At 39.6% G+C, this 15,576-nt stretch overlaps 1 protein-coding gene across 1 annotated transcript; it reads left to right on the forward strand.

Moving 5' to 3' along the window:
- On the forward strand, positions 1-12,868 carry rbms1a (RNA binding motif, single stranded interacting protein 1a). The gene is made up of 14 exons (XM_070931144.1): positions 1-118; positions 2,373-2,515; positions 4,147-4,205; positions 5,484-5,575; positions 6,708-6,865; positions 7,715-7,794; positions 7,897-7,997; positions 8,575-8,624; positions 8,712-8,802; positions 10,038-10,088; positions 10,923-11,024; positions 11,708-11,776; positions 12,032-12,106; positions 12,509-12,868. The coding sequence occupies exons 1-13, from the start codon at positions 68-70 to the stop codon at positions 12,098-12,100; spliced, it is 1,116 nt and encodes a 371-aa protein (XP_070787245.1). The 5' UTR covers positions 1-67; the 3' UTR covers positions 12,101-12,106; positions 12,509-12,868.
- The last annotated feature ends 2,708 nt before the right edge of the window (positions 12,869-15,576 follow it).

Consider the following 15,576-nt stretch of genomic DNA (forward strand, 5'->3'; position numbering starts at 1 on the left):
CTCTAGTCGCTCGTCGTTGCGATTTTTTTTGGGGGGTGGGAAATAAAATATATCTGTAACCTCCAGGATGATCTTTGCAAACACAGGCAACCCGCTGAAGACAGCCAATCGTAAGCAGGTAGGCCAAAAACACACACATTGTGTTTTTTTTATTATTATTATTATATCTGCCTAGGCTACTTTATTGCTTTCATATGAGGCAGCATTTGAATAAACAGGCTGAATAATAGCAGCCACAAATGACATTGGAAAGCCCTCTCTGGCTTTCATACGGAATATAGGTATTTATGTCTCATCCTTTTAACACCAAATGAATTGAAGTCTGTAAATGAAATAGATCCACTGCTCTCAGTCGACTTATCAAACGGGAAGCTGATCCTCTGATAGGCTAACACGGACACACACACACACCCCATCTATAGCTCTACAGCCGAGACTTTAATTATTGTGTCCATATAACCTTGTTTGCCCAGTCACTCGCCCGCTCTGGTCAATATACATGGCGGTTATTGTAGTCCATTTTATAGATTAATGCATTCTGGGTGAATCCACACACACACACACACACACACACACAGAGAGAGAGAGAGAGAGAGAGAGAGAGAGAGAGAGAGCCCAGTGTAATGTAATGTATGTCAGTGTGCTGGAGTGAACTGTGCTGCCTGCATCCTTCATTTTGACCTCTCAGGTGAACAAAAAGGTAATTGACGGCCGTGCCCCTTTGCTTTCCCATCACACCTTTTTGATTTAGATGGAAGATGGGAATAGAAAGCAGGCGCAGAGGTGAGAGGGAGCTGTTATTATAACCTCTGATGATAGAAATGTGGGCCTCTGGCCAGATGAAGTGGATTGTGGGTCCAGTTTCCAGCCTGCAGCCTATGACACCCCAAATATCCACCTTTCAGATTCAAACTGTAATATATATTCATCAGAAGGTGCTGTATGTTACTTTGAGGACAGGGGTCTGAAAGCAGCTACATATGAATCCCTGCAGGGAAGCAGTGAATGAGTTTTCAGCGTAGGTGTAAGGCAGGTTTAGTCTGCTATAAGGTGTGATGATGCCTCTGTGAAATGTACCGCCGTCGCTGCCCTCTAATGGAGTAGGCGTACCGTCTCGGAGGCCTGATGTGAACCCTTGATGGTTTCAAACAAAGTTAGCGTAGCAATTGCATACCAACAGAAAATGTAAGGCCTCTGCTTGAAGACATAACAGGCCTAACAGATGTTTCTGCCACAGCGATCAATTCTTCATCTGTAAAAGAAAAATAGCTGCTATGAACATTTCAACATGACATGACTGTGGAAGAATATCTCAGTGATTCTTGCTGGCATGGCTGTATAGTTGTATCCATTGGCTATGGCTCTTGGAGTGGATTGTCCTTTGGTTATGGACAGATGGTGCGATTCCGCCATGCTTTGTCTTTGATCTGATCTGAAGAGGGTTTGGGGTGGCTGGGAGCTATTTTAATGAATGAGTAAGGGGAAGGAAATGCTTTGCAGGGCGCGCTGCGTGGTTTGGCACACAAGTATGAAGAAAACTGTAGGTTTGTGATAAACAGCAGGATATGGGATGTGAACACAGATTTAATCACATTGTGATTCACTAAGGCCCACACACAAGAATAAATACAGTATATCTGAATGTATATTGTTGGGCAGAATCACCTTTTTACAACAACCAGGAGCTTAAAGGTCAAACCTACCTGCCACTGAGACCCTGACAGTGGTGGAGGAAGCACTTAAATCCTTTACTTAAGTAAAAGTAGAATTACTAATGTCTAAAAATACTCCATTACAATTAAAAGTCCCACATTGAAGATGTTACTTAAGTATAAATACAGCATTATCACCAAAATGTACTTAGAGTATCCTAAGTAAATAGCTAATGTAGCTAATATTAGGTTGTTTGTTAATAAAGCACTGCATCATGTGTTCTTCATGTAAAATCTTAATCTGTGAAGTATCTCTGTGTGTCATACTGTAAATGTAGTGGAGTGAAAAGTACAATATTTCCCTCTGAAATGTATCGGAGTAGCAATATAAAGTAGCATAAAATGAAAATACTTAAGGAAAGTACCTCAAAATTGCACTTAAGTACAGTACTTCAGTAAATGTACTTCCACCACTGACCACAGACGTGTCACAGTGTAGAGAAACCTACGCCGTGTTGACCTCTGTGTGACTCATCGATGAGCAGTGGTTATCATCTTAACAAGAATACAAGAGTGACTTTTAATGTAACATGTAATGCATGAAATTATAATAGTTTTGTGTATTTTGAGGAGATGTTCTTGTGATCACTGTTGACCTGGGTTTAAAATGAGATTATCTAGCGACCGTGCACTTCCTAACAGTGGGTTTCCTGTGTGCAGTCCTACCCCATGACTCCGTCCAGTCCCAGCAGCAGCAGCAACAGCAGCAGCACAGGCCTGGAGCAGCTCAGCAAAACCAACCTATACATCCGCGGCCTGCCTCCTGCTACTACAGACCTGGACCTGGTCAAACTCTGTCACCAGTGAGTACACACACAAATATTAACATAACAAGTATTCCCGTGTGTGTGCACACCAGTGTTTTTTTGTCACTGATACGCTTGTTTGCTGAAAAAAGAGGCCAATGGCGGACTTAAGATATCACATACCAATGTCATTCCAGTCTGATTTGATGAAGGTCTCTCCGTGTACACACACTGTCTGGTCTACACACTGTACAAAATTACAAAAATGCAGACTGTAAAATGTTAGCTGCACATTTAAGTTAATGTAACTATTTAATAATTATTTTTTTGTAAATTTAAAGGAATGTTGTGGGGAATACGCTGATTCACTTTCTTAACAAGAGTTAGAAGAGAAGATTGATACCATTGTTTGCACAATAAATATGAAGCTACAGCCAGGAGATGGTTAGCGTAGCAGGAACTGTTAATCCCTGTAAAACCACAACATGTAATTTTTAGTGTGAATTTTGAAGGCTGGTAATGATAGGCAGATTTTTGTTACCTTTGGACAAAGACTAGCTGTTTCCCCCAGTCTTTGTGCTAAGCTAAGCTAACCAGCTGCAGGCAGTAGCTTCATAATTACCGTGCAGACATGAGAGTGGTGTCGATCTTTTCATCTAACTCTTGGAAAGAAAATTTTAAAAAGAGTATTTTCCAACACCAGCTTCTACCACTGAAAATGTTATTATTGTGGGTTTCAGCAGGGTTTTTGTTGTTTCTGGTTTCCTCCTTGATAAGAGGAGACTGTAGGAGAAAGTAAATTGAAATTTGACCAAAAAAAAAAGAATGGTTCTCTGCAGTTTTTGTGCAAAACCATCAATGTTGTGTTCGAAAACATACACCGGTTTAACCATTGTGTACGCTGACAACCGCCATACCTCTATAAACAGACCCACACATGGAAAAGTCATAGCTGGACTGTGGTATGTGAAGCGGACTGTAAAAATTATTGTTTTCTAAAAAAGAAAAAAAACATGTCATGTAAAGAAGCCCAGTGAACATGTTCGGTACTTGATACTATAGTCTTCAGTCCAAGTGGTTAGTGTGGTGGATGCCATAATTAGTGGAGTTTTGTCTCCTCTCTTTTCCTCTGAATCACAAGCATATGGAGAGAGGCATTCACCCATGTAACCAGCAGCAGCAGCAGCAGCTGTTTGTGTCCTGTTTGCTTGTGTTTTGTTCATGTTCCCAATGGTGTTTGCCAGCACAAAGCAGAAATGAAAGCGCTTTTCATAGCAACAAGGTCTGAATGGTGATGTAAGCTAGGCATTCAGTCTGTATGGTGTGTGTGCTCTCAGATAGCAGCTCGCAGCTTGTGCCCCAGTTCAACTTAAGTATAAAGTCAGAGATAAAGCAAAGCATGAAACGTTGAAATTGGATTCATAGTGTTTGGAAACATGTAGGATAGTGTAGTGATGTGTATGTGCCTCTGAAATCACCTGGTATCTCCATGAATATGTTTTTATTATTTTCATGAATTGTTCTTTTCTGCTTGTGTTTGTGTTTATTTTTGATCTCACTAGACTGCCATGGTGAGTGAAGGCACTCTGTTCCTCTGGAAATGGATACACAGAAATATGACATTAACAAATTAACTGACATTTTAAGACACAGTTTTGGCACTAATCTACATGTTGATGTGTGCTCAGGTATGGCAAGATTCAGTCAGCAAAGGCAATCCTGGACAAGACAACCAACAAATGTAAAGGTCAGTAAAGTCATTAACTCGCCAGTCATCATTTATCAGGGCAGCATGAAAAGTATCTTCAACAATATAGGCTAAGTTAAATCTTCTCGTCCTCTTCTCCTCACCTGATACTTTGTTTGGTTGGTGCATCAAAATGTCTGTTGTGTTCAGCTGACATTCATGAAGTATCACACCACTGTTTTTGCACGTCACACTACATTTTATGCTTATGTAACTGCATACTTGTAAGATATGAAAGCATACCATGTTGTTTTTGATTTTTGAATGAATTTCCATACCTTCCAGGCAGCTCCTGGTTTTCATTCATTTCCAAAGTGTATGAAAATCCATTTGTGGGGACTTGATACTTGCTCTGGTCGGGTAATCCATCAACGTGAACATGAACAGTGAATATGTCTGCTTTTATTTTTGTGAAGCTTGATATGTTGTTGTATGACGTGGCCGCTGAAAGTGCAGATTGATTTGCAAAGTCTGCACCGCGTTACAATGCAATGATAATATAAATTTGCCGAAAACAAAAGCAGATCATGATGGATTACCTAACTCAAGCAGGTTTAGAGTTTCTACAAACAGAATTTCACACCTTATGATAATTAATGGAAACCAGGGTGATGGGAAAACACATTCAAAAATAGAAACATCATGATATGCTGGTGAAAGGGCATGCAAAGTGTGTGTATTCTGTAATAAATCTGGTTAGACATAGACGCTGGTTTGGTCCTTAAAGGAATAGTTCGATATTTTGAGTTCAAGACTTGAGGAAGTCACTGGGTTCAAGAAATAGTCCAAAAACCACAAGTTGTCATTTATACACTTTGGTTTTGTACGGATTAAACAAGCAAGATATAATGTGTTAATTAATGAGCTTTAGCGGTACTGGTAGACAGAGCCAGGCTAGCTATTTCCCTCTGTTTCCAGTCTTAATGCTAAGCTAACGGCTGCTGGCTACACATTTACCGCACAGACGTGACAGTGGTATCAATCTTCTCATCTAACTCTTGGTGAGAAAATGAATAAGCAGATTTCCCTTTCAGATATTTCAGAAATCACTCTGAGAGAAATCAGATTTTTGAAATTGTTTTGTAGTGTTAATGAATAACAAAATTGTGTATCACGATAGGTAATATTAAAGATATCTTGATATGTTTACAGTAATAAACAATACATATCAGCATGTATGACCCATCCCTCAGTAATAGTGATAGTACAAAATGTACAGTAGGTTGTTGCTCTTGTTATTAATGACTGTTGATGTGAACACTGTTTTACCAACCACAGGCTACGGCTTTGTGGACTTTGACAGCCCGGCGGCTGCTTTAAAGGCAGTACATGCTCTGAAAACCAGCGGCATACAGGCCCAGATGGCCAAGGTGAGTTTGATGCAGGCATGTGTTTGTGCATATTTGTCCTGCTTGTGAACATCTCTGTGGACTTCTTTACTGCGTGCATTTGTCCAGTGTGTGTTGGTGAATGACATTAGACTGGTCACGTGACCTCAGCTGACAAGCTGTTCTTCCCGTGACCCCATTTACTTTCACCGTAGAAACCAGATGTCATGTCTTTCTCTGCCAAATAACCTGTCAGTCAGTGTGACACGTTACACACAGGACCACCAGCCCACACACTAACACAACATCCTGCTTAGGTTGCACTGTGTAGATTGTACAGATTTTTACCAGTATTATTACTATGTCACTGAGTGTTAACAATTATCATTCATGCATACTAATGTGGGCATATCTGCAGCGGAGCACTATAGCAACAGTACTGCTGCTGTGAGCCATTTGTGATCCTCTGTGACTAATTTAAAGTAAAGCACACCGGTTTTTCATTTTCAAAAATATTTTTAGATGACAAACGCAGTATTTCTGCATCACATTTGTGATTTGTCTCGTAGTGGGCAGCGGAAATTGCCTGGGTCATTAAATTTCTTTCAGTCCCTTCCCTCTCCCAGCCCGGCCTGTGATGCTGCTCTGTAATTCACGGGTCAGAGTTCATTGATGAAGGGTTGCTCTCCAGAGACCTGCATGTAGCTGCTCTCTCTTCTCTCACAAACATGGCCGAACACCGTTTGTGTGTTGTGGTAGCTAGGCTAAACTGCTCTCCTGCTGTTTCTAAGGAAGACCACAAAGGCGCTGAGCTGCTGCACAGTACAGATGAAGTGTGTTGCAGTGTGTGTGTGCAGGAGAGCTTATTAATGTTTGTTTAACCAAATGTCTGACCCTTAACCTTACTTAAGCTGAGCCTCAAATCCTGATCTACACAGACACGTTTCATAGAAGAGAAAAATACATTTAGTCAGGCTTTCATTTGTCAGTGAAGAGTGAATAGCGCAGCACTGCCTTATCTGTGGTTCAGTACAAATCTTCCTGATTCATTAGATATTATTCTTGCATTTTAGCTTGTGGCTCTCTCTCAGGTCAGATTTCACATGCAAAATAAAGTATAAAACACATGCCATTCAATATACTTATTCTTTTCCATCGTCTTTCATGTGAGCAGCAACAGGAGCAGGACCCCACAAATCTGTACATTTCCAACTTGCCTCTCTCTGTGGATGAGAAAGAGCTGGAGAACATGCTGCAGCCCTTCGGACAGGTCGTCTCCACACGGATCCTTCGAGACTACAGCGGCAACAGTCGAGGCGTGGGCTTTGCCAGGTCGGTCACAGGAGATCGACAAAAATGCTGAATCTCCTTTAAAGTAGATGTAGAGTAAGCCTACAGCTTTGATCACAAACCTGTGATGATAAATAACACAAATAATTCCAACTAGTGCTCAGCAGTGACACTGTGCAGCTGCTGTTCAAGCACAATAATTGGTAAACTAAAATGTAGTCAATGCTTATTAAAAATAAGATGTTGTGAACATTTGCAACACATTCTTTACTCTTATGGTACGTTTTTAACATTATGAAACACAGTAAACCACCGGAGGTTACGTTTTATTGCAATTTAGAGCAACCAAGACTAAAGACTATTTACACTTCTTTGAGCTTGACTGTCAAAGTCATCAACTGGAGCCAGTCATGTCATGTTGTCTTTAAAGGACTTACCTCTATATTTGCACTGCTGTCAGTGTAAATAGCAAGACAATTTGAGGCCACGTTTGTGTTGACACCTCTGTTTTGTTGACTTTTTGTTGCGATCCACCCATGATCTTCAAAACAATTTTCTTAATACTCGTAAATTGTGATACAATTCCCAAACCTGCTGTTGTTTTGAAGGGAGGCCAAATGAAGACAAGCTGAGATACCATTTATTCATATACACGCAGCCAAGCTTATTTGTGTAAGAATCCGGCTCTACTTTGGTTCATAACTGTACAGAATGCGAACTAGCATCAAAAAGAGGAGACAATGCAAATACTTTTATATGAAGGGGGCCAATAATTATCCCAAATTGCGTCAAGCCTCACAATACCACTTTGTGTTAAAGAAAATGTTCCTGTAGATCGTCTCTGTGTGATTTAACGATGAGTCATTGTTGTTTCATCTTCTCCCCCGTCAGGATGGACACAACAGAGCAGTGTAATGCTGTCATCTCCCACTTCAATGGGAAGTTCATCAAGATAGCTTCTGGAGCTCTGGGTAGGAAAGAAGTTCACCTTTCTGTACACTTTCCTTTCCGAAGAAAACTGCAGAGGCGGCGATGATCGATTGTTGAGTGACTGTTTTGTGCTTTGCCCCCAGCTCCCTCTCAGCCCTTGCTGTGTAAGTTTGCAGACAGTCAAAGGAAGAAACATGCTCACAGCGGATTTCTTCCAAATGGACAGACAGGGGATCTCAGACTAGTATGTATCTGCCTGTCATCTTACGTGTATGGAAATGTATTGCCCCATCTGTGCTACATGTTAATGTGATGAGAATTAATGAATGAATGAAGTTTTTATTATTGTGTCACTATGCCCTTAGAAGCCAGAACCAGACTGCATAAATTTTTTAAACGATTCTATAAAAAAGTTCTCTCTAACCACTTTCACAATCAAATCTTCAGACCTTCATTGTCTACAACAGAATTAATACATCACTTGCAAACACATTGACTATATAATACTGTAGGAATCAGTGCAAATACTAATTAAATTGTATTTATGCTGAATCTTGCCTTCCTTTCCAGACTTTTGAGACAAAGTTAAAATATGTCAGGGTTTTGTCGAGCCACATCATGGAAAAATTTACTCTTTTCAATGATTTTTTTTGTACAGAACAAAAGAAAATGAGAAATGAAAAAGTAATATTTCTTTCAGAATGATTCCCATATAAACCCATTATAGCTGATAATTTTGATATGTGCTGATTCAGTTGTTATGATATAGTCGTAAGATACAAATATGTAATTTCACATTATTGTCTATTTCCTCAACTCAGGGTGCAATGACTCTTACCTATGACCCCTCCTCAGCAGCTATACAGAATGGGTAAGTTATTCTCAGGTTATGGCAGGTTCACTATCAACTAAAGTCATTATTCTTGAGCTTTAATTTGAAATACTGTCTGTTTCCTAGGTACTATCCTTCTCCGTATCCAGTGACCAACAGGATAATGACAGTGCAGCCTTCGATGTCTCCCTACATGTCTCCAGTCTCTGCTTACCAGGTACTGCAGAAGATCCAGAATATAAACAGAAGTCTAAATTCCCTCTCTCCCACTGTATCTCTCTTCCCTTCTATGTTTCAGTTGAGGTTATGGTATGTATACTTGGGTAGGGTATATTTTTGTATCTTGTGCTATAGATGTAAGAACAGGTGTTAAAGCCGCCCTGGGACCACCTCACACTTTGGCCTTCATGTGGCAGTGTATGATCCTTTGAATTGTTTAGTGTTTGAAGAGCTTGGTCAACCAGAAATCATGTAATATGGCAGTACGCCTAGTAGTTCATAGTAGTGAAGTAGTAAGCAGGTACAGTCATCTTCTCTGAGTCACTTCCTCTGAACTGGGTTCTTGCTCACTGTTTTGTAATATTCACTCCTAAGTTTTGATTTACTACTTTTTGTGCACCAAAAACGCTTCCGACCATTAATAAGATCTGTCGCTTAAGGTTAATTTACACCTGAGGGATCTTGTTTAGCAGGGCTGCAACACACAGTAGAGGTTTTGAATATAGCCCTCTGCCAGATGTTCTTCAGATGAACCCACAACATGTTTGGGTCTTCCAGGCCTGTCTGGTACTAACACTCCCATCATGGGGAGAGCTCACCTTTGATGAAACAACAGCAAAGTCGATCATCGACCTGGCACCTTAAGGGCTCTGGTACTGTGAACACTTACTGTATGAGCTTTCTGGTGTTTCAACGAGGAGTTTTTTGTACCAATCCATAACTACTATTGACGTCTAGCAAAGGCTCACCTTTTCAATCAGATGGGGGCGGCGGTTCCTTTCAGGTACTCCCCTCCAGGTGTCCTATTCATTGCCAGTATGAACACTGAAGTCTCCAAGTAGGATTATGGAGTAGGTGAAGCTTTCTCAAGGACCCGACTCGCTCATAATTTAAGCACACACATCCAGACAACAGTCAGACTGCATAAGACTGCTGTATGAGAAGCGAAGGCAGGACCATTGTAACCGCTCATTGGAGTAGTTTAAAAGCTCCTTAGTGCCATGCCAACAGAGGGGGAACCAGAATGGCCCTAAAAAGCTGAAGGCTTGTATGGATACAGTATATGCTGTTGTCGTCCAAATGTATTATTTAGACTGATAACATCCTTGTATTTCTATAAAAAAACAATTGCTTATGTCATTAAACATATAAGTTTAATTCAAGACACGTCAATAACCCTCTCTTTCCATCTGTCTCGCTCTGCCTCTCCCTTCCTGTCTGACCCTCCATTAGGTACAGAGTCATTCTTGGGTGGCACATCAACCTTATATCATGCAACACCCGGTAAGGGAACAGCAGCATTTTCTTTTTTTATTCATACGCTCATACACCGCCTCCTATTCTGTGTACAGGAAATGGGTGTGTGGCACAGCTAAAGCTCTGTGCTCACAGTAACTCAGAGTGCTACTTTAATCAGCCTGTTCTGCTGACGTGATCAAACTGAAACTTCCCCAAATGTTGTAGAAGGAGAAATCACCACAGCTTATTTACATTTTGTAAGTGTGCATATGTGTGTTGGAATGAAAGAGAAATGGAACAACTAAAAAGACATTCAGCCACTATAGCCCCCCCCCTCCTCCCTCTCTCTGGATCCAGCAGGAAATGCCTGGAGCAGAGACAGTCTTGTGACTCTTTGACTCTTACAACAGATGGTTTCCAGTGGAACAAGTGTCTCTGCTGATCTGCCCCCTCCCCCACTTTTTACTGGGAAATGGTCTATTCCCTAAAGGCGTCATGTTTAAAGGAATATACCCCATCTGAAAACAGATGAGAGCTGGCAACGTCACACCTTTTACATATTTTCATGCCTTAGCGTAACCCGGGAGCAAAGAATCCTTAATGTTTACCTCAGAGTCACATATTAAAACAGAATTATTGCCGCAAATGTATTATTTTACATTTTGACAAACCTCAAAGCCACAAAATATATTTTTTTCCTGCTACCCTTTCCAGTCTATTGCACATACGTACACACATCCAACAATAACTCATGCTAGATTTATAGTCAACTCTGCCTGCTTCTGTTGTTGCAGCCTATATATGGTGTTTTATCAGACGTAGTTGAATTAGTCAGTAGATGTGTTATATGGTTAAAAACTCAGCTGCCTTGTATTACAGGCTGCTGTGATGTCTCCCTCTGTGGATCCCTCCATGTCACTGCACCCCTCAGCCATGATTACTCAGCAGATGGGTCAGCTGTCACTGGGAAACACTGGAGCGGTGAGTGGAATTCTGGGATATCCTACGTCACTCCCTGTATTGATCAAATTAAATCTGTATAGTAAAATTAAATAGAAAATACTCATAGATGTAATAACAGAATGTTAGTGTCAATTCATGCAATCTGTAGTATGACAGATGTTGTACATAAACATAGATTTGAAAGGTGAAATCTGTATTTTGTATAGTTGATTGATTTTCTATTTTTCAAAAAAGTTGATTTAAGGGACACAGTTTTTAGTAAAATTAATTGATTTGTGATGAGTTCTTCTGAATGGATGATTGTAAAAAAAAAATTATTTGAATGTTTCACCGCTGCAAGAGTATTTTTTTTATGTCTTACATGATATGACATAACAAATAAATTAAGCCCCCTCTTAATGTCCCCATGCCACGCTACCAGAGATGTGAGATCCTCTAGATCTCTCTAGATTCTGGCCCAACCTAATCTGGCCCTGAAGCCTCTCTTTGCTATTTGCTATTTGGAGGTGTAAATATGTGATTCTTTAGTCTTTTTGGTTTTTCTTATGTTTTTTTATCCTTACGATATAAAGCACTTTGGATCAACTGTGGTGTGAATGCTATATCAGTTAAGCTGAGCAGCACACGATGCATGTATAGCAAGATATAGCAATATGCCATTCAATAATTTGGATTTAATTAAATCTTTTCTTATTTTACAGTATATTTCAGCCAACCCTGGTGTCCAGGGAGCTTACATGCCTCAGTATCCTCCCATGCAGGCAGCACCTGTAAGTTTGTTGTGTCATTGTCTCATTCAACTCTTCATTCATATTCTACCTGGTGTCCATTTAGATGTGATAAATTGTAAAACAATAATTGTAGAAGATTACAACAGCTGACGCCAGTCCAATCATCTTCCATTCATACGGCCTTGAATTGTTTTTGAAATATTCATCCTCTGAAACTATCAATTATCTCAGTGCAAACACAGTGAAGGTAGTTATTATAACATTCCCAATGAGAGATGCTGTTTTGCTTTTCAGGAAAACGGCACGGCGCAACAAGTGGATTCTTCCAACAACTCGTCTCCTTACAGTCAACTCAGCAAGTAATCACAGGTACGCTATAGTTTCTGTAGCAAGTTGTTTATTTCTGCAACTTTACTGTCACATGATAGAAGTTATGATATGGCTTTCTGGTAAGACACCAATAGTTTATATGTTGTAAGTAATTGCTTTATTAAAGGTTAATGAATCAATTACTAAGGCTTTAGAGATCATTTAAAAGCCATTAATAAGAATAATTTCTGGGTAACCAGGTTGTAAAAAGTTACAATTGATAAAACCTTTATACAGGGTGCCTCATTATACATATCTTATTAGAGATATGAAAATATTAAATAGTAATGATAATAGTCTGATCTGATTTTTCAACAAAAATAATAAGGTCCTAATATTTCTGTTCATATTAGTTTATAGTTTTTATATCAGTGCTTCTGCTTTCTGTGTCTTTGTTTTTAGACTAGATTACCGCTCTGTGAGCCAGAGGGCAGGTGGGAAGTTGCTGATGACATCACAGTGATAACAGTCACCGCCTTCTCTGATTGGACCAGATACATTAACTTTTTTGCACAGCCCCGACGTTTGTGGTGGAAAATGAGGACAGTGTAAATGGACTCAAGCAGTGGGCTAAATCACAGAAAAAAAAGAAAAAAAAGACAAAAAAAACAAGATTTATTTTGATAAGAAACCACATGCTCTTCTTTTTCTCTTTTTTCAAGGATTCTCAAACAAATGCCAGAGGACCGCCCATCCCTCCCCTCTCCACCCCCCACCCCTACCCCAGTATGATGTGCTATTAAAATGCATGAGATTGAGATATTTTCCCCCTTCAAGGTTTCTATGAGTTTATAGTTCCTTTATTTGTGACATATGAAAAAAAACAAAAACTTGCAAATCCTTGTTTGCACTGAAGTTTCAGAATAGCTTAATTTTGGTTTTCAAAGTTGCCACAGAATAATAGCATACAAAATCAAGTGATGTTCAACTGCACTTGACAGCTGATACAGGTGACCATTTCATTAGGAAATCTATGAATTTATTATTGGAAAAGGTGCCTTCCTTACGTCACATCAAACATTCGCCAACATTTTTTCATCGAACTTGATCAGGTGTCATATTTCTATCCGATTGATCAAATGTGTGTGTGAAATCATGAGATTTCCATCGAGTGTTTCGCTATCTAGTCTTCTGGTAGCAATAAAGACAATGAGAGTCCCACGGCAATACTGAGAGAAAAGAACGGTGACAAACTCAGAGCAAGGTAATTCCTTATTTTCCCACTTTCCTTTTTTAAAAAAAAAACAAAACTTCAAGGCGTGACATGAAAAAAGAGCCGTACTTTTATGAAATTACAAGTTTTACACCCAATGGACATCTTTTAGGAGGTTTTTTTTTCTTCTCTCTTGTGGTCAGTTTGACCAGTGATCTACCTCATGGTTCTGCTGGAGTCTGCTGGTGTTGTGGGGTTTGCCGGTAAAGCCCCCTTTTTTCACTAGAGTGGACGAAGCGGAACAAAAAGCCACGCTCAGGAGCTGGCTAAATAGGACTTCTGCCGTTTGTCTCCCACATGCAGCGTTCCTCTTCCTGAACTGCAAAGAAACATTGTGCTTTGCTTCATCTTTATTTGTCATTGCTTCTGTTCTGGTGTTTCTTTTTCTCGACATGATGAGTGTTGTTCAGTTGTGAGGCTCCATTTTAGAGATTCAAAGTAAGACAACTGCTATCTTCTCCTTAAAATAGTTGTGCTTGAAACAAATGAATGCAGACTACATGCATTTATTTGATGCAGTCTTCTGCCTTTGCCATTGTAGACAGATCTTAGATGACTCACCACTTTCCCTTACCTTTTCTCTTTTTCCTTTAAAAAAAAAAAGACTAAAAGTCACTATCTTGGTTTACACTGCACTCTCCAAATATAACGCGATGATATAGCCAAATTTTGGTCATTTGGTTGTACAGCAGCGTGATAGTGTACATGCTAAACAATTGGGAAGAGTGGAAAAGTACGTTTCAAATCTTGCCTCATGCAAAATAAATGCAACAATCATGTATGAAGTACTAGAAAAACAGCAGTATTTCATAAGAGTTGGATGGAAGTTGAAATCACATGACTGACATGTGTTTCAAAGGTTGGCTTGTTCAGAATAAGACTTGTAAATTATATACATTCAGGGCCAAAAGTGAAAAATAAGTGGGTTTTATTGTTTGCTTGGTTTTTTTTTCTTCTTTAAACTGCTGATTTCTGATGTAAGAACTCTACACGACTATGGTCTCAAAGAAAAAATGGTCAAAGCTGTATGGTCGCGGTGCTTCTCCCCGATCAAAAGTACTGTAGCAGTAGATGCTCACCATCGGAAAATACGAGCAGTAACCAGCTTTTACTGAGCTTACTTTCCCATTCTGAACATTTGTTGCTGGAAAAAATGTAAAAATGAAAGAAAAAAAAAATCCTGTACATGTTATCCTCATTGCTTCCCCTGTCACCTTCAACTGATTCTCAAACGATCTTTCTCCTTGCTCTCTCCTTTGAAAACATTGAAATAAAAACAGTGCTGAACAAAAGGCTCTTCTCTTTCTCACATACGACTCCTGTCTATTTAATTGAGTGGTCTTTTTCCCTCTATATTATCTTGCTACTGCACATTTTTAATGTTATATGTTTTGAAGTTTAAAGAACAATTATGGTGTTAGTCCATCTATACTCAATGCCGCAATACTGCCCTACCCTGTCTGTGGCCCCTAGCCCATTCATTCCTACCGTAAAGGTAGGAATCCTTTAAAATGACGCTTATTAATTTTATAGCCTTAATCATGTAAGTTTAAGGATTTAGTATTACACTTTCTTACACTGGGGGGACTCCGAGAGATAGATTTAAAATCTAATGGTCAAAATCAATGCAGCAGAGGCCGAGATATCCTGACTTTAAATCCCTGTTCTGGGTCGAGCTACACAAGTGTTGGATCCTACAATTTCCATAATGCAACTCATAATGTATTTATTTAGATCCTCTCTTCCTCGTAAAGGCTTGTTTTTAAACTCTGAGTCTCCAGTTTGTAATCCAGGCTTTCCATTAAAAACGAAGATAACCCCTCATGAGATCATAAGATTTGTTTTGTTTAGAAATAGAAAGCTCCCTCCAGAGCCACAGAAAACATTATACAAATGTTTTCTCATGCTGAGTAGTACTGTGCTCCACAAGAAAATTGATGTTCATGTGTTAAATAAGTGCCCCTTTAAGACTTTAATCACAATCCACAATCAATAACAGCAAAACCAACAGCCTCAAACCCTGTGAGCATACAATAAATATCAAGAAGAAACCTTTAAACAAGTCTACCGTCAGCGTCTTCAGTGAGAATTGGGCTGTACTGATTATGTGGCAGCAGAGGGCGCTGTGAGCCAAAGCTGTCCAGCATTTGAAACCAGAACAAATTTTCAAGCTTGGATATGTTTTTGTATGACTATGTCTGATGTTATGTATGCAACTTATGGCAGATCAGATGAGCAACAAGTGCAACATGTGTGT

This window comes from Enoplosus armatus, chromosome 1, assembly GCF_043641665.1.
Source record: "Enoplosus armatus isolate fEnoArm2 chromosome 1, fEnoArm2.hap1, whole genome shotgun sequence".
Classification (NCBI taxonomy): Eukaryota; Metazoa; Chordata; class Actinopteri; order Centrarchiformes; family Enoplosidae; genus Enoplosus; species Enoplosus armatus.

Bases quoted from the DNA above. Each gene is read 5' to 3' on its own strand.
- rbms1a (XM_070931144.1), top strand. From the start codon at position 68: ATGATCTTTGCAAACACAGGCAACCCGCTGAAGACAGCCAATCGTAAG. The intron at 119-2,372 runs GTAGGCCAAAAA...TCCTGTGTGCAG, and splicing joins AGACAGCCAATCGTAAGCAG to TCCTACCCCATGACTCCGTC. The intron at 8,625-8,711 runs GTAAGTTATTCT...TCTGTTTCCTAG, and splicing joins TCAGCAGCTATACAGAATGG to GTACTATCCTTCTCCGTATC.